The following is a 27416-nucleotide window of genomic DNA, read 5'->3' as shown; positions in this document are numbered from 1 at the left end:
AATGAACACACAGTTTGATCCAAAAATGTTTATTCCATGGTGAAAACATTCCTGTCAAACACACACACGCCCAATTTTCTTTGTACAAACAGCAAAATTCCATTGTATAATGCATGTGAGGAGACAAAAAGAAATCAGAAAAGTGACATAAGAACAAAGTGATTGGCTTTTGGAGAAAAAAAAAAGAAGGAACATTTAAAACGTCCTCTCAGCTCTGTCCACCAGAAGAATCAAACCAACAGTTTGTTTTCTTTTCATGTCAGAAAAATGTCATCCTAAGGCGAAGTTAGAAGGGATCGCGTTTCATGTCCCTCCCCTGTAGGGACGGTACGAGCTAGCGTCAGCGCGCTCCGTATTCAACATCGATTTTTCTAGCTGCTTCTGAAAGGCATCAGCGGCTGTAGTAGTAGTAGTAGTATTAAGTAGTTCATGGACTCCTTTTCCCAGAGTTCCTCAGCATTCCTCTTTGATGTAGATTTGTTCGTCTGTGTCGGACTCCAGGTGCTCCAGCCGGTCCGTCTGACCGTTCATTATCTCGTCGGGGGTTTTCATGAACCTGGAGAACGTGGCAACACAGGACAACTTGTAATTCATTGAAAAACTGGTTTTTCTTTTTTTTCTTTTTAGTGTGGCGTGTAATTCAAAGAAAGAAATGATTTAGGAATGAGTAAAAGGAAAGACTTGGCATATTTAATAAGACCTACCTGAACAGAAGTCTTTGTCCAGGCTCTTTCCTGATAATGTTCAGTTTGTAGTAGTGTCTCAGTGCTCGCGACATCTTCTCGTACGTCATATTGGTCCTGTTCTGTAAGAGATAAAAGAGCATAAGAGTCATTAGTAATAACAATGTGACAGTATTCATCTGAGAAAAGTTACATTTACATCATCTTTAGTTTCTCTTTGTCATTCTTTTTTTTTTAGCGTCAGAAAATGTAAACATAAAAGACATGGATAGCAGCTTTAAAACATTGGAAATAATAAACCTGTAGAAATGATACTTTCTGACCACATGGGGGCAGCAGAATCAAGCTACTAACGCTAATCTTTTTTTTTTTGTCTGTCACTTCTAAGAAAAATATATGGCTCCTTCTTCACTAAATGCTATGTTTACTAGCTAGCTGCTGACCCTTTTCCTTCTGGTGCAAATTGTGCACAAACATTTTTGCTGAAAACTGGTGCTCACAACAGCTGGAAACAATGTTGCTCAAAGCATTACAGTTTGTGGGCTGGAAAACCAAAACAATAATCTACAAAAGGCTAAAAGCCTTCAAAGGAAACTATGAACTGCAGTGTTGGAAGCCATTTCTCCGTCACTGTGAGTAAAACCTTTGTATCATCTTTGGAGTAATTTCTGATATAAAAACTGGTTAGTGCAACTTTAAACTGTTGTTGAAATAAGAGTCTCTGTGTTTTTTATTGCTTTGATCTGTGATGTCCCCGCTCCATGATCCACCTGCAGCCAGACTGAAGATAATAAAGTAAAACACCTGGAGCCCTACTGAGTGTGTGTTTACCTTGTGATTGCCCCAGAGCCTGGCCAGGCCGTTGGGGTCCATGATGCGGAAGACTTTACTCTCCGGATCCTCCCAGCGGATGTAGTTCTCGTACCTGCTGTCTGACAGGAGCTGGTACACGTAGTCCCAAAGCAGCCTGCAGTCTGTGAGGACCCAGTAGAGAAAACATAGTGAGTTGGTGTAAGGCTGTGAAAATCTCATTCAAGGTTTCTGTTACAAGGCAGCGTTGAAGGGCAGAAAGCCAGGATGAGAACATTTCAAACATAATATATCGTGTGAGGGCCAAGATATTCGTCATCCTGCCGTCTTTGAATTTGCTCACATTGTAACTAAAGATGACAGATATCGCCTAATGCAGCCTCAACCGTCAGTGTCATCAGTCTTACCTGCTATCCGCCCAATGGGCATTTGCTGCTCCTCTGGAGGAGACACGGGCATGATGACATGGTTCCTGTAGAGCGCCTCCTCCTGCTGCTGCAGCAGATGCTGCTGCTGCTGCTGGGCCAGCTGATGATGGTGTCCGTGAACTTTCACTTCACGCCCGTTCTCCAGCGTCGCCTGAGCCGGGGCTCCACCGCGGCTGTGCCTGAAGTCCAAGCCGGCGACCCCGCCGCTCCTGGCCGGGCTGAGGAGCAGAGGGTTCATGATGGTGCTGGGCATGAGCTGGATGACGCGAGGAGGGCCCGCCTCCTGGCCTCCAGGGCTGCCCGGGCAGGGGGCTTCTCGGGGCGTTGCGCAGCGCCCGTTGGGTGCAGCCGGGGACACCGACAGAGGGTACATTTCCTCTGACAGGTGGTGGTTGCTGTCAGGCAGCTGAGAGAAGGCCTGGAGGGAGTCGTCATTGGCGGGGCGGGAGTGGTTTGGCTCGGGAGGGGACCGTCGTGGGGTTGAGTGGTGGGGGGAGCGGGAGCGGTGTCGCAGTTCGATGGTTGGTGGATGCTGGGGGATGGGCTCTGAAACACGTGGTGCCCGCCGTACCGTTTCTGGGGATACATTATATGCAATAAATCCAATTTGCAGTTTCACATAAATGTGAAGACACAATTCATAAGGCCCTCAGTTGTTACATCGCTTTCAAAAACAGCCAGCAGAATGAAAATAGTTGTCTTTAAATGTGAGTGTTCATCACAAATCACCTCAATTGCCTGAAGCAGTTGTGCCAAGTATAAGATAAATATTGGCTCTGTAGGTGAGACTGGCAGCCAGTGAGCAGAATGAACACGGAAAGCAACTTCCAAGTTAACACCCCATCATTGTATTAACTAATACTGAAAGTGTTTAAAAAGTGATGGGCATTGCATTAAAACCTCAAATGTTCTTTTGTTTAGCCTTTGTTGGCGCATCATGCCTGTCATTCCTTGGAAATACAGCAGTCTAAACAGAAAGTAGGAGGAACAAAGCATGAAATTCGTATCATAGTTTTAGTCATGGGAATATCTTCCTTGTGGTGTAATTTATCTGCAACCTCAAGGAAGGAACTCGTTACTTTAAGTTCCTGGCTTTACATGAAAGAGCCAGTAGGTGTCACTAACATCCTACACTTAAACTGAGCTTGTGATCGCCTCCTTTCTGGTCAGTTTTATTTAAAGTTAGTGAATTTTTGCTTCAAGTCCTTCACCTCAAAGTAAGCGGATAGCATCTACAGAGTGACTGTCATAACAAGGAATGCATTAGCAATGACCAGCAAATCACTCAGCCTGCAGTCTGTGGCATGCACATCAAACTATTTCCTTGTGGAGCAGGTTTTACTGTCAACATTTGAAGTGGCCAAAGGTACCGCTCCAGCCCATCTGATTGTGGCTGTGTCATATTTCCTCAGATAAGAGCCAGACAACAGTCTCAGGTATTTCACTGAACATTATCATTACTTCCTTGATCACAACAAACAAGAGTGATAAGAAAACACATGTGAGCTTCTAAGAAAAAAGAGACGGACTCAGATTATTGCTCAGGGCAATTCATATCCAGCAGAAAGGGTTAGGGTTATCTCTCTCTCTCTCTGTTTTATTGACTTTTTAAGACCTTGGCTAACTACAGAATATGTTAGCATTAACTTTCTATGAATGGCTCAAGGACGTATATTATAAATTGTAAATGTTGAATTTCCCTGTCAGCATAATCTAAACATCAAAAAGTGATGCTATTATTATAACAAAACTACATTTGATAGTACAATTTATTTTCTGTTCCCTAAACCAGTGCCTACACAGTTATACAAAACGCTGTTAGTATATTGCTACTCAAATTAGCCTAACAAGCTAACACAGCTAGACAACATGTAGTAGACAACTGTGGTTGTTACGGATCTGGTGTTGGCAACTAGCACTACGTAGCTTAGCCTTAGCACAGGTTTTATTTCTCAGTTTTCCAGAAGTCAGTCTAAATTAGCTAGCTTTTTTAGCTAGCTAATTTAGACTAAATTTGATGATGAATGTAAATCTCCATTTACTATAGATGATTTAATATTGCGCCCTGACAGTTGTACTGTATGTATAGTTTTATATGTATAAATATGTGCACATCACTTATTTGGAGACATCTTTCCTTCCGTTTTATTTTATATTTGACTTCTACTTTGTTGTCGTGGCTGCTTCATAGAGCTGAAATGATGCAAGAAAGGAAATCTTTTAAGGGGAATTTTGAGTTAAATGTGTACTGTATATTAATTTGAAGACAACATTCTTATTATCAGCAACAAATAATAGTAATAGAATTAATTTGCGCAGTGAATACGCTGGATTAATGAAAATTCTGTCTCTTTGCAGAGCTCCATGACCTGTACACCTAACATCCATTTTACTGGACTGACCTTCGAGCTTCAGGTGCTGCACAGCGCTCTCAGGCAGCGAATGGAAGGAGTTCCCAGGGAAGTAAGCGGACGGGTAAAACACATGCGACTTCCTCTGCTTCAGGATGTGCTGCAGCAGCTCATACAAGACGTCCCCTGCGGAGATGCAAAGGTCAGAGGTTAGGTCAGATAGGCGTCTTGTGCTGGCATAAAATAGGGAATTAGCACTGGCGTCATCTGAAGAATCAGATTCCCCCTACTTCTTCTTCCCTGTGCTTTCCAGGCAGCAGGGAGCTTGAGCAATAATGGAAGAATCACTCTGGAGGCGCATTAGAGGGGCAGCTGAAGGACAGGCTGACTTGCCAAATCAAGATTCATTTGTTACTAGAAAAACATTTTGTAGATACTCAACACTGATGAGAATACAGTCATATCTCCTTTCTACAGGGTAAGATAATAGATTACACTGAACCTCATGGGATTAACTTTATAAACTTTCCATATAAAGTTAGCTGTAATGAGAACTGGATATTTTCCACAAGAGAAAAATCTGAATTTTAGATTGTGCACACGCTATAGGTCTTCAAACCTTCAAGCACTGCAGGTTGTTTAGCAGAAAACAGTGAACGTAAATGGGCCGTGGCACTATATGACCCTGGTACTCCGCTGTAAGGAGTTACACAGTAGCGGGGACACCGGGCACAAAGTTTGAGCAGGAAGTTCACTGAATAATTTACAGCTGTTTGTTTGGCCTCAACACTGAGAGAACCGGCTCCGCTCCTGGCACAACAAAACATTTCCATGGTTAACAAATGACCACGGCAGATCTGATTTTAACGAAGGCTGCCATCACGCGTTATCTCCGGGCCTTTGTTAAAGACTTACCATAACAAGGAAATGATTCTCATAAAGGAAGTCATGGTGAACACGCGCACACAAACAAACACACACACCCTTTTCAGTTCTCAGTTTCTTGTCCTGTGGCGTTGACTTTCAAGGGGGGGGGAGTTCCTGCTTCCTTCTTCCTGGTGTTAGCTTTGATTCTGTCCTCACAAATATGTTTTAAATTTAGAGCCCAGATTGGCAAAAATGTCCACACAAAGTAATATGTTAATCACAGCGAATCCCAAGTGCTCAGACATTAAAAATACGAGCGTTTGTGGTACCTGAAACTCCTCCTTTATCTTTACAGGTTGCCTATTAAAACATAGTCAAGTCTAAACGTGCCGCTGTAATAGAGCTTAACAAACCAATTACTGGAAGAAAGGCCGAGACTTTCCAGGAAAAAAAAACACCGTCTGTTATTTCGTATGAAGAAGAATATGTCACACACCTGCAACGGAGGAGACAATTCCTCGCCGTTTCTTTATTTCTCTCGCTAACACGCGACTCACGAACCTGCTAGCTTACCACAACCAAACCTTCTCCCTTGAAAAAGAGCGTGTCGGCCAACAAAGAAAGGCGTAACATTAGTGTGATTACGGCCAGTTCTGTACATAGACTCCCACATTTGCACCCGTACGATCGTGCAAAGGAGGTATTTCTTCCATTGTGAAACACAACGCACGGCAACAAGTTGCTCTGTTCGTCAAACCAACGTTTCATCACTTGACAATTCATTTTAAGACGGAAAAAGTCGTCAAATAACTGATGCTACTGCTAAGTCAAACCATTACTGCAACAAATAGCACAACAACCTGTGATAATCAGTCACATTTTCCAGATATTTTCACACTTCTTATTCATGTCAACGTGTAATGTCCTTTGTAAGGGCAGATTGACTGATAATACTATATATACTGAACTGAACAGTCTTTACTCCTTAGTCGTACGAAGGTTTAGTAGTGACTCAATTAGTCCTTTTTAAATCTATAAATGCAGTGTTTGAGGGTTAATGAACACATAACCGAATCAATAAATAAATGCTTGTAATTACTTACAGCAGAAGTAAAAACGGGCCAGGAAAATCAGCAGCAAGCAAAGTAAGTAATCTAAACTGATCCTTTGACCTGACATGCAAGACGCAAACCGTCCTACAGCCACCAAATAAACGTACGGGCACAGAAATAAAAAGAAAATTAAAAGTAGGCATGGAAACATAAACAAAAATCATGAAATCATGTTTTGTTTTTAATCCAGATTAATAACTAGAATTGGGGTAATCAGTTATCTTTTGTCCTCTACACTTTCCTCACTTGACCTGATAACCTGATATTGCAACAGATTTTGAATTCTGACATGTTATGCCGATCCCTCCTTTGATCCGTCATATGCCTGTCATCCCGAGCCTCGTCTCCCACCCCTGACTTCACCCCTGACCGACTGTGAACAGTGTAACATTTCCAATCTGCTACACACAGTCATCAACACCGGTTTCGTGTTTCAGACAGAAATCCAAAACTATGAGGAAAAACGGTTCGCTCTTTTTTTTGTTTTATTTTTATGCGCCTGGCCGCTGGCGTTGCCGGGGCGACAGTTGAGGTGGCTTTGTACTTCCTGATCAACCGTCTCCTACTTCCTCCCCCAGCAGCCTCGCTGTAACTGCTGCCTCCCTCCACTGTCACCTTCCCTTCTCTGCTCCAGCTGACTTTATTGATTTTTAAATGGCGTAGCTTTTCTGTAAACACATTGATTTTGAAGATGCACCAGTTTTTGTGTGCAGATAAAGCCCGGTGTTGGTCTAAATGACGAAACGTGGCAAATCAGTCGTCACAGTGTTAAATATTTTTAGACTAAATGTGGTCAGGGATGCATTCATCACACATTGCTCTCATCTGTGTCCATTTTTTGATAGTTGATGTCAGTTTTTCCTTTAGAAAGGGAGCTTCTAGACACAATTTTCCATAATATCTCCTCAGCTAGTCTAGTTTCCATGACCTACAATTGCTCTTCCTTCCTCGTTAGTAAATCTTGTTTTCCAGTCTGGGTCCTGCTCCAGTTTAACTACAAAAATACAGAATGCAATCAACTGAAGTGACTCATTTGTTAAACATTTTACTGATGTCTCCAGCTTTCCGGGCCTGGAATGCACCTCTAAGCCAAGTAATATAAAAAGAGGAGTACCGGAGTGAGGGGATCGGTAGCGGAAGTCCTCCTTGGTGAGCAGCAGCAGGGCTTTGCCGTTCATCTGGAAAGAGCCACTGGTGATTGGCCGGAGGGCGAACTCCTTCTCGGCCCATCGAAGCCACTGGGCCACGTCCTCCCTGCTCCAAAAGACTGGCTGCAAACCTGGAGATGGGAGGATATGTAGGGGGAGAGGGGAAAAATAAGTTTAGATAATTGTCTGGTAAAAAAACAAAAAAGCAATAAAATATTGGTGAAGGGAAAAGAAAAGAAAAAAGCATGAGCTCATTGAAGAAGAAGCAGAAGGATGGGGGTTGAGAGGGAGGAGGGAAGAAAGGAGGAAAGGCAGGAAGGGGGGGAGGTAGGGAGGAAAGAAGGAGGGGAAGGGGGGGAGAGGAAGGAAGGAGGCAGAGGCAGTAAAACGGATATTGAGGAAATGGAGATAAAAGCCAAAAGGAGGGAGTGATTACGGGAACGGCAGCGGAGATAAAGAAAAAAAAGATGAAGGAGGAGGCAGAGTCAGAAAGGGAGAAGAGGTTAGAATAAAAGATTAGGAGATGAGAAGAATACAGAATGAATCACAGTGATAAAAAGGTAGGGAGGATACAGGAGAAAGATGGTCAGAGTTTTTATTTGATCTGTTATGATCTGTTCCGCTCTTTGCTCTCTGAACTCCAGACAGGCACATCAGAGGACGGACAGTTTATTAGTTTGTGTATAAAAGGACAAGGACACATGGAGGGAAAAGAGCCAGAGGAAACTGGGATGACAGCACCCCTCCACCCCCGCTCCCACCCCCTCAACACACATTCTCTGAAATGTTTCTTTCGCTGCCGTGGGAACATGCGTGTAAAACATCTGCACTGGTGACCAACAAGCATTTAGAGGCAGCAGAGAAAGAATAGAGAAGACTGTGGAAATGGAAAAAGCTCACTTCACTATAGAAACGTTTTTCAGGAGAGGCAGCACTAATCCTACTCGAGCTGAACACCTGTCAAGAGCTTTTTCTTCTGGGCCCAAGTTTGCTAGCAGAATGCTACAAATCAACCAAAAATAGGAATTCCAGTATGAATGCATTTCATCTGCGTCAATTATGATGTTGGAAGAAAACCTTTCTAGCTTCCCTTAAAAGCGACATTGCCAAATTGCTAGCTTCTCCCCAATGGGAATCAATGCTAGCTACAAGGCTATTGTATGCTTCAGCTACTAATGATTTAAATTACTGCCTAATTTTCTAAAAAAACTAAACTGTCTTTTATTATAGTTTTATTTTTACTACAATTACTGTCTGAATTCTGTTATAAGACATACAGTCATTGTACGCTTTTGTTACCTAGCAATGCAGATGTGCAAGCTAGCCAGCCAAATAGGGAAACTTGGTCAAATCAAACCAAGTTTCCAAACATATATTGATTTGTGTGTTGCCATTAAATTACAAGTTATTAAAACTTGAAACCTAAAAATATTACCAAGAAAGCCAAAACGGCACAGACAGGTTTTGGGGGAGGTTATGTTGCTTTGCCGTCAAGCCATTACTAGTACATTATGACTCTCTTGTTGTATTCTTAATCATTGGGTTTGGTTATTGTCGAAAAATGCAGCATCCAGTCGTGTTTGACTGCTTGTTTATGATGTATAATTTTAATATTAGTAGTATGGAGCAAGTATTGTAGTAGAACTGGAACCCATTTTGGAAGCTAGCATTACCTGAAGTGTTTCTGCTAGCAAATCAAATAGCTAGCATGTATATAACTTTATGTCATTAATGTATATGAGTAATATAATATATTCATTTGTTTGTTGATTCAGTATTACAAGTTTTTAAAGCTTGAAACCTAACACTATTACCCAGAAAACAACAGAAGTAGTGGCATATAGGCCTATAGCTAACTTTACCATAGTGACTAGGTCAATTTTGTGACTAGCTTAGGTCAATTGTTTATTTGCAACCCTAATAACCAAATTAACAACAAAAATATGATTTTTTTTTGGTAGATACTGCCAGAACACTCCCTGTTGTCACATATTATGTTCTGTGGCTCTGAACACTGAGGTTTGTTGCAGTCACTGATTTTATCTAAAATTTCCTAACACAGATGTTGTTTATGTTGCTGATGTTGTCTGACATTAACAGGATGCTTACATTTAGCATAACACAATGACACTTATTTATTCCAGTCAACACAGATACTGCCACCTCATCATATCAGTCTGTGCTCTTGGTGAAACCCGATGATTTACAGTATGACTCAGGCTCACCTCCGTCTCTTTTTTCTTCAGAGTTTTGCGTGCATACATACACATACGAGCAGATTTGCAGCGGTGTATGGCTCCGATCAGAACATCCATAACACCCACGCGGAGCACAGCTACTCATTTCTTACGTCTCACTTTATCGGCTGGCCTCAAACACTTCCTCTGGGAGTCGGACAGCTGTTATCTTTGGCCGCCAATGTCACTGTCACACAAGTAATAGGAACCTTGTGCTCGCTTTCAGCCCTCCCTCCCCCTTTTTCACTCCCCCCGCCCGTCAAACAAAGGAAGTTTTCACAGAGAGCAATCAATATAAAATGAAACCCTGTCTAGATTGTCAGCTTCCCATTTCTTCCCTTCCCTTCCAGTCCTCTATATTCAGATAGTGACTCGACCATCGCCGCTAAGCCTGGGAAGACCTATGTTATCTGAAGCATGACCCACAGTCTGTTAAGCTCTGACCCTCAGCTTGTCAACAGACATCCTAAGAAAGTGTCAGGGAATAGGACAGGTGTTTCATAACCACAGGAACCAGTGGTGGGCAACTAAGGAACTATATTTTGTCATGTTTCCTTAGTGGGTTTCCGCTTATTTCACACTGTCAGGTTGTTGGCCCACAGACTCAGTAAAAATAAAAGCTAGGCCACATCATCTCTAGCCAGCAGTATGTGTAATATTCTGTGACTAAATGTGTCAGTCCCCCTTTCAAGAATTAAAAGTGCATGGGTAATTTTCTCAATGATGAGAGAACCTTTCAAAATAAGCCCAGAAAATCTGTAATCTACACTGCTGAAATGTCTCCTTTGTAGGTTGTACGAGAAACGTTTACTAGACTACACGGAATAGGTCTAGAATCCACTGGAATACTACTATCTGACTGACTGACTTTCTATCAATATTGAATCAAGCTGCCATCTGCACTCCATGCACCAGCTGTACGTTCGTCTCTCGTGGCTGACTTGTGAGAGCGGCGAGACCGAGGCGGGCAGCAGTGCAGCCTGGGTCGCGAGGTCATGGCTGCGGTATGCTCTCTCCAGGGCTGGAGAGAGGTGCTGCTCTGCCAAAAACCCTCCAAGATCCGGTCTGCCGGCCTCAGCCATCTGCACTGAGCCCAAAGGAGGAAGCAACAAGAGGAGCAGAAGGGAGGAGGAGGTGGAGGAAGAAGGGGGCCCAAACAAACGTGTCCCACAACGTACTTTGGCAAGAAGCAATCCAGCGTGGGCTCCGTTTCAGCACAGGAAACTTCCTGCGGTAAGGTTAGAGAGCAGTGCCGGGAGGTTTATTAACAGACAGCAGAGAGGAGGAGTGGAAACGGAAAGGAAAGAGTGGTGAGAGCGGCATTGGTGGGTGGGTGTCACAAGATGCGACAACAAATGAAGGAAGATCATGTAAAGCAGCAAGAACAAGAGGACAAAACAAAGATGTAAAAAGAGGAAGGAAAGGGAAACAGGAAGGGAAACAGATACTAAGCCAGTGCTGAGTTCCCAGAGCAGGACGTATTTCTAGTCTTGAATTACCACCTTATTTTTCTTCCCACTTAAAATGATTCTAGGATGTGCAATAAGGAAGCAAAGCACACAAACTAGTCAAGCGATCAGCTGGGGTCACATGGCATTCTCTCATTACAACATACACATATTAAAATGACACTATTAAAAAAGCTGATAAACCTGAAAGCCATGTGGTCTCCTGATGCTGCCACTGCTTCAGCATGTTCATTCAGAATGTCAAAACGCCACCCCAGTATCCACCTATGGGCCCAGTGTCTACTTTCCCCTATCATCACTCCCTGCTATGGAGTGACAGGTACTTCCCTCTGAAGAGCACTGATGCCAAAGTCAACATTACATTCACCTAATTCACATGAGTTGGATGACTGATGTATGGTGCCTTGAATTAGAATCGGTGCCAAATCCAGAAGATTGGTCTCAGAAGTCAGACCTGTTTGTCAGTCTATGATCGTAGGTATGTGCTTTTTATCTTAAGCCACATCTTCCGGTAACGTAGTCTCAAGGCATATGAGTCCAGGTAAAGTCACAAGTCATCGTTTCCTTTGACTCAAGTCTACGTGTCTTTGAAGATACTCCTCCAGTCTATGGTATTTCTAAAACTCAGAACTGAGGAAGTCACATGGATGAGAGGTGAAATGTCTTCTAGAAACCGCACGCAAGTCCAGTTGCTTTTGTTTTATATAAATATATTGAGCTTACACCTTTGCTGAACATCAACTTTGAAGTGCATGCACACAAGACGACGTATGCATGACAGACGGAAGGAAACCTTGGGAAAAGTAGCTTAACTGTACAAAACAGCAATACAGAAACATGTCACCAAACTGATTTCAAGTGAAGGAGGAAGTGCTCTAAGATGGTAGAAAACAATATATGACGAACGCAAGTATTCTATAGAAATTCATTCATGTTCCAGTCATTTGTGTCAGTATTTTAAAAAGTCAGTGTTAAGGTCCCTGCAGCTCTGCAAAAAGTTTCCATTAAAATACGAATCATTAGGCTTTTTTTTTTTCCTCCCTCCATTGACATATGCCTTTTTTCTCCACTAACGCATAGTGAGTTCACAAAATGCAACACTTCATTTCGACGTCTTGTCTGCGTGGATCATTTCTGATTCAAATTCATGTTGCAATTTCAGAATCTTGTTATACATCTCATATCTATCGGATGTAGCCAGGAACTGAATCTAAACCTGATGGGAAACTGTTGCAGTGCAGCCAGTGAGACACAAACATCCTTTGCTTACTTAGAGGTAGGAAAATGGATGGCGAGGACAGAGAGTGCACCTTCAAACCTGACCCTCTCTTCCTTCATCACATTCACACAGACTATTTGGAGCTGATAAATTTGTCCTTCCTACCCGTTTTCTGTCAGAGTCTGTTACAGATTTGTGGCAGGTTGCAGGAAGCGAATCAATTTGTGAGCCTGCCTTTAGTGAATGCATCTCAGGTTCACGGTGTTCATGAGAGTGAACATACATGTGTGTTTCCGAGTATGTGTGTGTTTACATTGAATAAAACCCTCAAGCACGACAGCAGGAACCCAAACCCTTGACTAAACCGTGGGCTCCTAATCCTCTCTGATGACACATAATTTTCACTCTGTGGTTTCTCAGGCCCCCGCTTATGCCCGCTAACACACACACACAAACACACACACACGGAGTGCACAAGTTGCCAAGGCAACTCATAAGCGCTTGGGATGAATGAAGGGAAGAGGAGGATGAGATCACTGGTATCTTGTTTCGTTGTTGCGGTACAGAAGCCCTTAACTTCCCCTCTCAGCCAGACAAGTTAATGAGGTCCGTCCTGCTGTGAAGCTGCAAGGTCCCGTCCAGAATCCCAGTCCAACGGCACACATTTAACCAACACTCACGTCGTTGTTTGTGCAGCTTATGTTGTTCACACCCCGCTGTAAACCTTCACAACTGCTTCTTGATTTTGGACTGATTAAAAATGGCTTTGAACTGTAACCCTCCCCAACGGGTGTGACAGAAAAGTCAAAAAACGTTTCTTTCTGACAGTTTCTGATTGGGAACTAATCATTTTGTTGCAGACTCATTTTGGGCGAGGTTGTGTCGCTTTTAATACGCTATAACTAGTGTATTATCACTCTTATGATTTTTTTATTTGGGAAGAAATGGCAAATTTAATAAAACTACAGACAGTTGCTGTATTTTCAGTTAGGAAATTATCAAACTGCAACATACAGTTGTGCAGCCGAAGAATATTGTCACAGCACATAAAATGAACAATTGGGCTGGCTAGTGTTTGACAGTTTGTTTGTTATGTACAATTTCTAATATTGGTAGTATAGAGCAAATATTGCAGTAGAACTTATTTTGGAAGAAGCTAGCATTACAACGTTAGCACTGCCTTTGTTTCTTTCAAACAAATCAGCTAGCTAGCATTTATTTCACGTTATGTAAATTATATATGAAATGTCAGTGTCAACACAGGCATTCATGTTTTTGCCAGCACAGATACCAAGTTAATTTTCCTAGGTTGTACCTCACAGTACAGAATTAGAACAAAACGAGGGATAAGCTATGGTACAAAGTTAGCCTGTACATCAGTTAGCTTAACAGATAGCATTATGGTATCGGTTTTTAACATTTAGAGTCAACACACAGCTAAATGTTTAGACCAGCTGACTGCATAGCTGGTAACCTGCTAAATTAATCTGTGTATACATTTAAATTATTAATATTAGTTTGTCTAGATTTAGGGCACAGTTCTACATTTATTAATTTATCTTGCTAGCTAACAAGATAGTTAGCAGGTATATAGCAAGGTAGAGGCAACCATATTTAGTATATAATGTTAGCATCTCTGCGTACAGATTTTAATTAATAGTATTAGTATGTATAGAATTAGGGAGAAGCTAATTAACAGTGATAAGATTAACCTCAGTGTTTTTCTATAGAACCTGAACATGTACACTTTTCAAGATGGAATTTTGGACGATGAAGTTTGCAGTTTCCACCTTCATTTGGAAACAAATCTGTCTCCCTTCCATGTGGTTTACTTTGGTCGTGGGTGTGCTGAATATATCTACAGCCACACAATAGGCTGTTTTCACATAGTATATACCGGGTTGGTATCTGATTAGTCATTAAATTTGATTAAATTAAACAGAATAAATTTAATAAAAGCATTACATCTCTACATCAGAGTGGGAAGATCAGTTTCAGTTATAGTTTTGAATTGCAAAATGAATCACAAACATAGAACAAAATACAAATTTACCACAGAAAGGAATAGATGTCAGATGTAAATTTAACTTGTGTTTCCAGCTGTTATTTCCAACCATAACGGTTATATATACATTTTTACATGTGTTTGCTTCAGCAGCTGAGTAAATGTGTTCAGTCTTTCTAGAGTTTTTATAGTTAATTTCTGAGTGGACTGCTTCCTTTCTCTGTATATGTAAAACTGGAACTAAACTGCGCTCGCACTGTATTTTGAGTCATACCGGGATCTGAAAGTTAGTGGAGATTTTATTTTCTGTCAGAAACTCTTGACTTTCAACAGTCTAAATATACATCAAGACACAAGTGATGCACAAACTTCTCAGACGGAGAATTTCGGCTTAGCCTGACCTGGGTGAACTGTAACTAAATAAACCAAACGAGGAACAACTTGGCTTCATCTGCAAAGCTGGGACTTTGCTCTTAAAACTCGGAGCTCCTTAGTCACTCAGTTCTTCAGTAAATGTTTGCCTTTTCTCTCAAAGCAGAAGTAGGCGGATATTGGTCTTGCAATCTCAATAGAGAAAAAGGGTTGTCTTTCTCCAGACAGAGGAGGAGGAAGGAGGAAGGAGGAAGGAGGAGGAAGGAGGAGGAGGCTTGCTAGTGACCTTCTGACACCCTGACTCAGGGACATGTGGGTATGAGAGCACCACACATTTCCTCAGTAAGTCCTCACACACTATTCAACTCCCTTCGCTTTGTGTTCGTCTCTCTCTCTCTCGCCCCGTCAGGTGGGTGCGGCAGGGGAAAATCCACCTCCACCACCTCCACACGCACACATACACACACTTTTACTTTTAGGAGAGCCCCCCCTCGCTCTCATATTCATCGTCTACTTCCTCCACCAGCATGCACGTGCCTGTCCCCGTCCGGCAAAACTGGACTCCATCCAGTCAAAACAAACATAAAACAGGTCATCAATCACACTAAACCTTTATGGCCAGGAAGTAGCGCGACCTGTTTTTGATAGTTTGTTGTTGAGCGCTGGAGCAAGCCAGCTCTTGTAGGTTAGTTCCTGAATCCAGCGTCAACTGCCACTCTTCCTTTTGTTCAGGAGCCAGTTTTTCTCTCTCCCTCTGTCTCTCTCTCTCCTTTTTTTTTTTTAAGTGCAGCAGCTTCAAAGACATTTGTTAACTAAATCAAAAGGCCCCTGCTTGTCTGGAACACACACATACACCTTGTAAGCGGCCTATACTCTTTTTCTTCTTTCCACATGGACAATGGGAAGTCAGTATTTAATGCAGTGCAACACTTAAGTGATCACATCTAATGCAAAGTGGAAGCCCCTTTGTTCAGCAGCTTGCATTATGCCTGTGTCCCTGAAAGCAGCAGGAGTAATTTATGTAAATAAATAGATTATACTACTCATAAAAAGTAATATTAGAAACATGTTGACTAAATTATATTTCTTTATATTTTCCCACTGCAGAGCTAAAGGAGTTTCCCTGACAACTGAAGTCAAATCTTCTCAGTCTCCATCTGTCGCCGTCTTTTCAGGTGAGTGTTCAACTTTGTGTAAAGCGCCTCCTTTCTTTTTGTCATAACAAGTTGTAAACATGCTCAAATTATACAAAAAAAAAAAAACACAACTTAAAAATACGTAAATACTGCATATGTAGACCCTAGCGCCATAGCTGATGTGCACCTCCCCAGAAATGTTAACTACGCACCGCGGCAACGCAGACCGCAAGAGCTGCGATTGGTCCACTTGGTAGTAGCATGTTTCCGCTTTAGTATTTCCGACTGCCTCACGATCTCCACAATTTTCAAATTGATTGTTTTGGATCAATAAAGATGGAACACATCGAGGAAAAGTTAACTGAAGAGGTTCGGAGATACAAACATTTGTACGACTCGTCTTCAGCGACATTTCGGCAAAAGTTTCGGTCGCCATTGTTGAAAGTGAAGCAGGAAGTAGAAACAAAAATGAACCTGACTGGCGAAAAAGACATGGCGAAAAAGACATGGCGCCAAGTAGCGAGCCAGCGAGCCAGACTGACGAGCAACATACTGTTGACATCAATGTCCCGCAGTACCCTAAAAGAGTCTTTATTCAGTAGTAAGTAACAGGGAGTTGGAGTATGCTATGTTCACACAAGTGACAAAAATTCCAAAGTGGTCAAGCGTGTCCAGCTACATTGTTGGCGAGTTGGTGTTAAATTGTCGCTCAAGCGCCCCTTGACATTTTGTCGTCATACTGTTGAAAAATTTATGAAACAAACAAAAAAAATCGATTTGTGGCGCAGCGACACAGTTCCAGCACCAGTTTGCAGCTTTGGATTGTCAGCTCATTAAAAAAAATAAAAAATGCTGTGTAGCCTGTTGCCTTTTCACCAGTAGCGTGAACAGATAGGGTCTAACATGCTGCCCAAGTTGCATTATAGGTATTATAGGATTCAGTTTGATAAGGAATTAAAAGTTAAAATACAGTGTATTGGACTCTATGTCAGTTCTGCCATTATGTCCCTTGAAAGCGTCACCATTTTATATGAAAAATAAAATCTCAAGTCATTCGAATCTTTTAAAACTCACATTGTTTTCCTGCTTGGTAGAAAGGAGCTACTAAACCAAATGGTGATTAAGAATTTCATAAACTGGACATTTATCACAAGGAATCTGTCACTCATTTTAGCTTCTGTGACTTGTCCTCTAGAAGCCTTACATCAACACAACGTCAAACAAGCATGGTTCACTGTGATGTGTAGAGTACCGCGACCCCCAACCACCACCGCCGCCCCCCTCGTTAGAAACGCCATACGGAGTGTGTCGCGAACAGGAAGAGGAGGGGGCTGCGCTCAGCTCACTCGCTGCCATGTGAAAACAGTTTCCCTTTCAGAGGAGAAAAGAGACTTAAAACACACACACACACACACACACACACACACAGGCACGCACAGGCACGCACAGGCACGCACACACACAACAACAACAACAACATTTATTCAGGAAGCGCTGTCTGCCCACTCAGGAAATTCCTGAGGACAAGAGCTGCTTCCAGGGGCAGGAAATTTCCCCTCAGAAAGACCAAACACACAAAACACACACAAAACACACACAAATACACACAAATACACACACGCATACTTTGTAACACCAATTCCCCCCACAGTAAAACGGGTAATACACCACAAAGGCAAGGAGAGGGAGACCAAAGGAAGCTTGTGGTGGGGGGGTTGAAGTCATGTACGGTAACACACTTACTCTTAAACACACACACGCATACAGCATACACCTACACTACCTCTGGCAAGCTTTGCACAAAGACACAAGATTCACTCACACTCATCCACCCACTCGTACAAGCATGCATAGTGCAAACCCAGCTGTGAGCGCACACATACACGCACACGCGCCAAGGAAAGCAGCCAGTCTTGTTTCCATGGACATAGATTTTTTAATCATCCAAGAAGATATTTCTCCCGTCGCAGCCACTGTTCTCTTTCACTTCATGCACATTTATTGTAAAAAAAAAAATAAATAAAAGACACAATCGCCTTGTGATGTAGCTCTTTAAATAATTCGCCGTTTTCTCACTGACTAGCCTTCACTTGCGTCACGCTCGGAGCACGTAGGCGATTAAATTAAAACCCAACAAATCCAGCGCATCAGTTGGTGTGCACTGCTTTATATCGCGCGGGTGTGAATTTTCTTAAAGAACTTGTCTCGCCTTTCACATGAACGGCTAAAGTAAATGGCACGGATGGCTGACGGCACCCCTCCACTAGACGTTTAAAGCTGCACATCGGTCTGCAGGCAGACTAATACGGCTGCATGACTTCTGGATTGACTGGATTGTTGAAAGCCACGCCGAGATAAAATGGATCATTTGCGGCTTTGTGTGTTTCTTAAAGTTGCTTTCTTAAGATACTTCAATAAAACATTTCTGTTTTAACCGATTAGTGAAAAACTAATAATATAGATGTTTTCACTCAATAGCCGTTTAGTCTGGTGACAATTTGCCTTAGCCCAAGTTAATATCATCAACTTTGTTCAACCAAACCTAAGCCCTCTTTATTTGCTCTCACTAAAGATTCTAAGTAACAACTTTTCACTTTGAATCTGTCATATGGTTAAATACGTTTTTGACTATCCAGTTAGTCACCAAAAAAGAGAACAACACCTTTCCTTCTTAATCTTATTCATCTCATTAAGATGACATGACTAATAGGAGCTGGAGAAGTCACCCGCATGAGACATAGATGGGCCGGGACTAGGGAGTGTTTTTCCCTGGAAAAGGACATAAATTGACGATAGAAACATCAAAGTGATTTGACTTTTCTGTACGAACTAACAGTTTCTGTCCTAAAAACATGGCAAACGCCACGATAAATACCGTTACGGTCAGTTGTTTTGGGATTTGTGAAAAATACACAAAATGTAATTTCACCTATAGTTAGCTAAAAGAAAGTTAGCTTAGCGCAGCATAGTTAGCTTAGCATATAGACTGGAAACCAGGGGAAACGGCTAGCCTGGCTTAAGAAAATGCACCTCCCAGCATCTCTGAAGCTCTCCGATTAACACATAACATTTTGTTGATCTAATTTGTCCAAAACCATAGGATAAAAAAAATAAATAAATCTGTAGCTGGTTGGTGCAATAATTTTTTTTAATCTTGAGGTTACTAGGAGTAAGACTTTTTTTTGAGTGGCCCCAACTATGTGGATATATGCGTAAAATATATGTTTTAAATGCTGTCCAATTAATTACATATAAAATCTAACGCCGTTTATTTATTTCTCTAAAATTTAACTTATTTAATTCTATGACATTACAGATCTGTTTGATTGTGTATGCCCATACAGCGTATTTATTGCTTTTGTGTATTTATTATGACTTGTGTGTTCAGGATGAATGAAACGTTGCGCTATCTTGTTTCTTATCATCTTATATGTAGTAACACATGGGGCTTGGTAACAGTTTAACCACACAAACTCTGAGGCGCCTCTACTGTACTGATGACTCCTCAAAAAGAAGTTGAAGCAAAACACCTAAAAACAAAGTGATTAGAGAAGGACAGATATAGCTCTGGTGGTTTAGGGTTTGTGGTGTGTTGCAGTGATGTCTTGCAGAAAGGGTTAAAAGCTGAGCCTGGTAGCATACTTTAGTGTGAGGAGCAGGCTGCAACTCTCCCCGATCTAATCCACTTCCTCCCCAGGAAATGGAGAAGGCGGATTTCTGCCCACACTGCAATTTCCTCCCTCATTCTTTTTCTTTCTGTCTTTTTCCCCCCTCCTCCTCCTCCTCTCTCTCTCTCTCTCTCTTCCTCCCTCTCTCCCCCTCAGGACAAATCTCACTCTGAGTGTGGGGGTTAATGGACAGACTGTTTGCCAGCACGTGTGTTTAGATAGCGAGGGGGAGGCGAGCCGAGGTGTTTCAGGACTGCGTGACAGAGACATGTCGCCGTCTGTCTGAGAAGAGGAGAGTGGATCTCCCCCAGCTGTAGCCGTAAGCTAAACACCAAAGAAGAAAAAAAAAAAAAGCCCCAAGACATTTTCCTGACCTGCAGATGTGTGAGCGTCAAGTCTGCGCGAGGGAACTGTGTTTGACATCTGATTAAAACAAAGTAGGACTTCCACGTGTCTGCGGATGTTAACTGACCCATCGGTTTACTCGTCAGGAAACTCGACGCGGATCTGTTGAGCGTTCTTCCTTTTTCTGCAACAATGCAAAAGAGGAAGTGGGCTGAGGGAGTTTCCTGTGCGTCTCATCCAGCTTCAGCCTGTGCAGCCGCCCAGCGCAACACCCACCCCGACCCGGAGCCCCGTCTTGAACGCTTGCTAGCGAAAACAAAATAAACTGGTTAAATATTGACGGGCGCATGGATGAAGCCGCTCGGGGTTCATCTTTGAACTGTGAGTCTGTGTCTTGGCTCTGGTCCAGTCCCGCCTACTCTATGATTGGGCAAGCAGCAATGAGTAAGTCGATGCAACTGAACCGAAGTCCCGTACTGATGTGAATATCACCCTGTTGCTTCATTTCATCTTCCCAAACATATTTCAACAACCATATGATTGGATTCTGTGGAATTGTTTTCTTGACACGGTCTCCTCAGTGCTTGCTCTGGTGGTTTGGGGCGTCTGTTCTGTAGTGAGTCAATTTTAAAAGTTATTGGCACTATTTATTGACTCACTTATAGACTGTTTCCCACTTTCCTCTCTCTACCTTTAACCCTGGGAAGGGCAGGCCAGTGTGCCCAGTTAAAGCAAACTTAAGGTTTGTTTGCACTGATGTGAACAAGCTATAAAATAATCTATCTAGGTTGTATTTCTACAGTTTGCCTTCTTCTGATTTGAAGCAGCCAATTAATAAAGACAACCACGTGACTCCCAGTGCTTTCAGGTGTCATGAAAAACTGAGTCCAGCTACTGCAGCTTTGCTGATCATACCAGTCCAAGCCTACAAAACAAGCATGCCTAAAATTAACCAAAGTAAAAGGTGCCCCACTAAGCTTCCTTTGTGAACAAACTAAAGAAACAGTTTCCCCAGTGAAAAGCAGTACGATCAAAGCACAGCACTTTATCGCTTTATCTTCCTCATAAACCAATTGCAAACCAAATATATTTAAATCCTGCCTCATTTACATCCACGTTTGCTTGCTAGTAATCTTTGTATATCCGGCCTTAGTTAAAACATTACTGCCACCAACGCTCAATCAATACAAAGATCAAAATCAACAGGTAGAATGTGATTTGAGTGCATGCGCTTGCACATATTCGTTTGCGATATAACCAAAACACATAATTAACAACAACACTCCACAGCGCTCCAAGTGGTCAAAAACTCCACTGGGCACCTTTAAAGAAAGAAGGTTTCCGAACCATTTACTCAACATTAACAAAGAATAATGCAACGCATTTAATGAAACTAGCAAGATAAATCATCAGAAATCATCTTTAGCAAGATGTGGTTCATAAATTAAATGAGGTTGTATCAACAAAAGGTTTTGATTCGAGCTAGAATTTTTATTTTTTGGTAACGGGTTGTTACCTTTTTACGTCAGCTCCAACATCTGCAGCTTTATCCATAACTCTGAAGGGGAAAATGTGCCTACGAAACTCTGATCGGATCAGTTTCTTTTCAACAGGAGACTAGTCAACAGTGATTGTTTAAACCAATAAAAAACATTTTAAGATCTGGGCAGCAGCGCATACCTAGTTATATTTCATAACGGTGAACATTTCATAGCCTCTACCTTTCCAGTCATTCAGTTATTTAAATTCAACTTGCAGGCACAAACCACTAATTGTATTCAAGCATGTTCAAGGACGCCTCCAGTTCAATCTTCAAAAGATACGTAAAGAAAATATCTTACATAGTGAACTGGCTGAATGAAAATCTAATCTTTGAAGAAAAAAACATGAAGAAAGTGATGAATATGAGCACATTTCCTCTGCTGTCCCTGTGACCCAGCCACACACCTCCTCAGCATCATCTTCCCTAGCACCTTCTTCTACCCTTGTGTGTTCTCTGCTCTGTATTATCTGTACCTGGCTTCTGCGTAACTGTTGGTTATTCCAGTGCGGTAGGTCTGTCAGTTCTGGTCCAGTGGAAGCAATTCAGAAGTCTGACCTGAGATCTGCTTCAACGCCTTCCAGCTAAGAGGTACAGCATGACCGGGCCTGCACTCATGCAGCGATAATGGGGTGTGTGTTCTTGATGTGTGTCTTCTCACTTTGATAACATTGTCTTTTCTTAACCATCTGATATCTACACCTGTAGAGGCTCAAACTAAACATCCAAAGAAAATCCAAAGACGTCATTATCCCGCCCCCTCAGAGCTCAACTAACAGGAAGTTTTTGGGATGAGACCAAATAAAAATGTGATTTCCCAGATCACCACTTAAGCTGAGCACAAACATTTAGATGCAAGAAGCTAAAAACACTGACAAAAATCAATGTGTCCCGTTCAAATGACCGGCTGATCGATGTGTGTAGGAGTCGCCGGTCATCTGCGTGAGTGTGTGAGTGTGTGTGACTCACGCAGGTGCGCAGGCAGCCTGGCAGGCTCGTCCTCCATTCGGCTGGCTGGCCTCGCGGCGGGAGCATGGACGGGGGAGGAAGTGGAGTTTGGCAGCGGGTTCGCGGAAGGACTGAAAGAGCTCCTCTCCTGCTATGAATAGACACAGAGACACAAAGCATGGCTCACAAAGCTCCACGATGCACCGGCCCTGAACCCAAACAGCCCCACGCAGACTCGCCTCACCTCGCCGTGCACCCACAACCGCAAACACAGACGAGTATGAGATTCTAATAAGCTTGTCCGAGGGCCAGTCGAGCTGAAAAGTCGCCTCCTGGAGACCCAATTTTACAAAATGCCATTCATGCTTTAGAACACGTGTTGCTATGCCGTGCTATAAAGTCCTTAACTATGCAGTGCACTGCTAAACAAGCTGTTATCCTCAGTCTCTATAACTCTTGGCCGCATTTGTGGGTAATAAATGACCGAACTGGATTTCTTGGCCAATCATTTGATCTGTTAAAAAAAGAAAAACAATGCCGCCATTTCAAAAACTCAAAAACGTTCAAGTTATACATTAACAATGGGACATAAAACTATTTTGAGAAAATAGCAAGTAGATTTGTTTTAGCTTGAGAGACTGACGAAACCATTAATGCGTACTCGAGTTTATTGTCGATGCTTTGGCAGCAGTGAAAATGTAAGAAAGTTCCGACCGTCTATATTAACATTTATATTGTTTGCAAGGCGAAAAAGGAAACTGCAAGGTGTCACGCTCGGCCCTTTTTAATGATTCCTTATGTTTTATACGCACCGTTAATGAATAATCGGAAGATTAGCCAATAATTAAAACAACTGTTAGCCTCAGCCCTGGGATGAATGAACACGTGACGGAAAGTGACGGAAATTTTAGAAGCAGTGGCTTCCACATGTAAAACCTTTGGGATTATACAGTAAATTTTGCAGAATAGAAACATTCGTCTTTATAACAGATTTATTTGCATTTGAGCTCTTGGTCAGACAAAACCTGGAATCTAAACATGTCGTCAAATCAAACAGTTAATCAGATTAGTACTTCTATGACAAAAACTGCTGTTTTTGCAGCAGGCCTCTCTAAGATGCTGCCAGTGTATAGCACATGCACTGAATCTAGGTTAAGGTGTGAGGTTTTCCAGTTTGCGGTCATTCTCTTCAGACTGGTTTTCTTTTCTGCAAATGAAAGCAGAGCGTGAAACCACCTGAGTTTCTTGAGGAAATGAAGATGCTTTTTTTTTTTGTCCCATAGTTTCAGCCTGCTGTCATCGACCTGCACCCCAACTGCATGTACCAGGAATTTCCTGTGGAAGCCAAGCAATAATCTTTCAGTCTTCTATTTCCTCCTCTCAGAGGCGAAGACTTTTCTCCCCTGCCTGACATCCACTTTCTAAAAATTCAGCTGGCTGTCTGTTCACACGGCTTCGGCTGGGTCAGTATTTGTGGGAAGGCGACAGGCAGGACAAAGCTTGTGACGAAGACAAACGCAGGAAAGGAAAAGTGATTTTTGACAGAACTGGGCTGCGGTATGAAGGTGAGGAAGAGTCGTCCTCTCTCGCACTCTCCCTCTCTCCGGTAAAACTTCTCAGAGCGAAGTGCTGGTCATTCCTCAGCAATCATGCACTTACATCAGACTTGGTAATGAGCAGACGTCCCTCATAAACAAAACTCCATATTTCACTTTCAGTCACTGAACAGCTTGCCACGCTTCCAGCTATTTCAAGCTGACCTTCACATCCCAAATAATATTGCTATAATTATATGCCCCAATTAGGGCTGCGAATAATGATTAACCTGTCTTTTTGATTAAGAAAATGTCAAAAAAGAAATGCTTGTTGCAAATTCTGAGAACCCAAGGATACATTTTCAAATGCCTTGTCTGACCAGCAGTTCAAAAATATTCAAACACAGAAAGTCTGTGTATTTGTGAAACATTGTTTTTGTTTGTTGTTTTTTTTATTAAAGCAAAAATAAACTGAAAATAAAAACGTCGGATATGAATCTGCTTATCTCTGCGTGCAAGCTAGTGACGATTCTTACCGGCTTTTATCTGTCTTCCTTGGCTGTGGATTATTTTCATTACTGATTAATGAATGGATCATTAAGATTACAGCGCGTCAAACCTACCCACTGCAGCACAAATGGGCTTTAAGTTGTTATGCTTAAGTAGTCATCTGATAATTGCTTTTATTTATTTTATTATTTATTTTCTATTTGGTCAATTTATAAAATGGCAAAGATGTGTGTGGGGAGGTCACAATTTAACAGGAAGGTCCAGGAGATATTTTGGTCGAAATTTTGGTCGATTTTGCTCAAAATTCGTCAATTAATCGATTGGAGGATTAGTCGTCGATTGCCTGTTTTGGCCGATTAATTCGAAAATGGATCACATTTACAGCCGTTTCAATGGCAGTAGATGCCACATCCCGTAATAATACTCCATACACAGGGATTTCATCTGTGTCATTAAAGCTTTTGATAGATTTGCGCGTCTGTGTGTCGGTTACAAGGCGGCTTTGATCACTTTGTGGTCGGGTAAACGAAGCAGTCGCAGACAGTCACGACTTCTTCTTCTTCTTCTTCTTCTCCTTCAGCTCATCATCTTCAGCGGAGTGGAGGCGAACTCAAAGCCGCGAGCAACAGATGACCAGCAAAACAAACGCGCCTCCGCTGAATGGCGCTACAAGCCTGCCACACACCGGAGGCGATACCGCGGCAAAAAAAAATAAATAAAAAAATAAACAAAACAAGCAAAGCTTAAAGTGGAAAGCGGCTCTTTGAGGAGAACGCGAGGCGAGACACACACACGCACACACACACAAAAAAAAAACGAGCGTTACCTTGTTCGCAGCCGAGGAGGATTCGGACATTATCTCCCGTCAACTTCTTCTCTCCGTCTCCTTCCACTTTTCCGTCGTCCGTTGCCCCCTGTTTTCCTCTTTATCTCCGTCGCTCTCCTACAGGAGAAGCCCGCACAGCTGCAGCGGCAGAAGCGGCAGCTCCGCGGCGGCTCGGCTCGGTGCTGTGGGAGAAGTTGTCTTTTTCATGAAGCCCGCTTCTTTTTTTTTCTTCTTCTTCTTCTTCTTCTTCTTCTTCCTCCCCTGACTCTCTCTCTCTTTCTCTCTCTCTTCTTTATCTGCTGGTCGGGTCCATTGCGTGGCTGTCGGTGTGAAAACTTCTTTTGTCTGCGTGTGTTTTCCCTTCACATGTCGGCAGCGCGCTGGTTAATAATCCCTTCCTGGAAGAGAGAGAGAGAGAGCGAGAGAGAGAGAGAGAGAGAGAGTGAGTCTCTCTCTCTCTCTCTCTCTCTCTCATTGATCTGGATGTGTGTAAAACGGCGAAATGACGTGAATTCCCAGCATTGAGCCTTGCCCCCTTTTAAAGGGAAACCCGAAGCAGGAAATCGCAGCATGTCTCGTCGGTTGCACGAACCGACTGCTTTTACTCTTTCTTTTTCTGTTTTTCTTTCTTTTCTTTTTTTTCTTTTTTGAATCACAGCTTAATGCAAAAAAAAAAAAAATGCGGTTACACAACACGCTAAACCGCCTTGCTTTAATTAGTCAGCCCGCACAGCCGAGCGCGACACCGAAACTGTATAAGGAGCACCCAGGAACTTCTTATTAGATGCATTAGTTTATAACGGGGCTGTCCACTGTCAAATGTTGCGCAACGGTTTTAGAAGAAAAAAAAAAGTATTTCCGTAAGGTTTCATGTAAGACAGTGCAGTCAGTGCAGCCTTACATTGGGCTGCTCTGTTCAGCTTTAGACTTTATTGATTTACAAGGGAAATTGCTTGGTTACAGTAGCTCAGTTGCACACACACACACAAAAACACACTAGTAAAAAGAAATATAGGTGTAAGACAGTTAAAATAAAATAATAAAAAATAAAAACTATAGCAAAAAATACAAGATTTGCATGTGTACAAATCTACTAGAAATAGAAGTAAATATACACGATATACATAGGAAGGATAAATGATGAGGTGTAATAAATGAATTAATATTATTATTGTGAAAAAAGGGGTCAAAGTGAAGTCCATGAACCTCTGTTGTGAACTGCAATTTCCCCATTGCAGGACAAATAAAGGTTCTCCTTATTCTTATTTTAGTGCGTATGATCAAGGCGTTCAGTTGTTGTGGTGCTAAATAGGTGCTACGGTGGAAGAAAAGCAGCACCGGTCAATATTTTTATATAAACAAGAGGTTAAAGGACAGTGTTTAATGTGAAAGGAGGCGCTACATCCATTGTTATTGGGCGTGTTTCAACCGATGGAATAAAAAAGGCAATTTAGATTTGGAATTGGATAGCCCATAAACCAATCAGAGCCATTTTGTTGTAAACAAATTAAACTCCACAGCGCTCAGAGGATGTGTACGACTATGCCAGTTGAAACGTTTTGATTGGCCTAGAAGGTTTGTTCGCAGAATATGATTAGTTCCCAACAGAGCTACTCCTGACCCAACACAAAGAATTTGTGGACGGGAAAGTTGGTCTGGTCTCCAAGGTAGTATCTTTGATTTGATGGTTTGATTTAATCTCAACATCCTCCCTGAGCCATAACACCTAGTCAATAGTCGGGGCATCAGTGAGCTCTAGTGAGCCCTTGGCGCTAGTTGGACCACCGTTGGTCGCTCCCTGAATCAGCAGCAGAACCTGTCGGTGATGAAAATGACTCTGACTGGCTGTTCAGCTTCGCACGCGAATGCATGAGAAGAGACATGTAAGTGACAAAAACAAACCCTGAAGGCGGCTCTCATTTATTATCTCACCTGAACATTCCAATACACACATATTTTCCACAGTGACTGTCTGAATGGTAAGAAACTCAAAACCAGCTGATCAGCCTGATTTTGGAAAGTCAGACTGCTGCCACCTGCTGGTATGGAAAGTTATTTCCTCCCTTCCGCAGAAGCACAGAGCGTGCACAACACAGGCTAGTTGGCTGTTAGTCAGTTTTATAAGGTGGTGATGAACGTACAGCTTGATCTGCTGCCTCCAACTGCCCAACATAAACGTGATGTCGCTTGAAATTGATTTAACTGTT

At 42.3% G+C, this 27416-nt stretch overlaps 1 protein-coding gene across 2 annotated transcripts; it reads right to left on the bottom strand.

The window, feature by feature from the left end:
- On the bottom strand, positions 1-25622 carry etv6 (ETS variant transcription factor 6). 2 transcript variants are annotated; one of them, XM_084573060.1, is made up of 8 exons: positions 25210-25622; positions 22360-22489; positions 7366-7530; positions 4324-4458; positions 1901-2497; positions 1515-1657; positions 705-805; positions 1-556 (listed from the first exon to the last, which is right to left on the bottom strand). In XM_084573060.1, exons 1-8 carry the CDS (start codon positions 25237-25239, stop codon positions 454-456), a joined length of 1404 nt encoding a protein of 467 aa, XP_084429186.1. In that variant the 5' UTR covers positions 25240-25622; the 3' UTR covers positions 1-453. The 2 variants fall into 2 exon arrangements, with proteins under 2 accessions (XP_084429186.1, XP_084429187.1); XM_084573061.1 differs by having other exon boundaries at positions 22360-22486.
- Positions 25623-27416: the final 1794 nt, after the last annotated feature.

Source organism: Chelon labrosus (assembly GCF_963514085.1).
Source record: "Chelon labrosus genome assembly, chromosome: 23".
Taxonomy (NCBI): Eukaryota; Metazoa; Chordata; class Actinopteri; order Mugiliformes; family Mugilidae; genus Chelon; species Chelon labrosus.
The sequence above is the reverse complement of the archived record's forward strand: the minus strand, read 5'-3'. Positions and strand labels throughout refer to the sequence as shown.

Coding starts and splice junctions, on each gene's coding strand:
- etv6 (XM_084573060.1), bottom strand. CDS start 25,239: ATGTCCGAATCCTCCTCGGCTGCGAACAAG. Junction 4,459..7,365: donor CTACCGATCCCCTCACTCCG/GTACTCCTCTTT, acceptor GCATCTCCGCAG/GGGACGTCTTGTATGAGCTG. Junction 557..704: donor GGACAAAGACTTCTGTTCAG/GTAGGTCTTATT, acceptor CACGTTCTCCAG/GTTCATGAAAACCCCCGACG.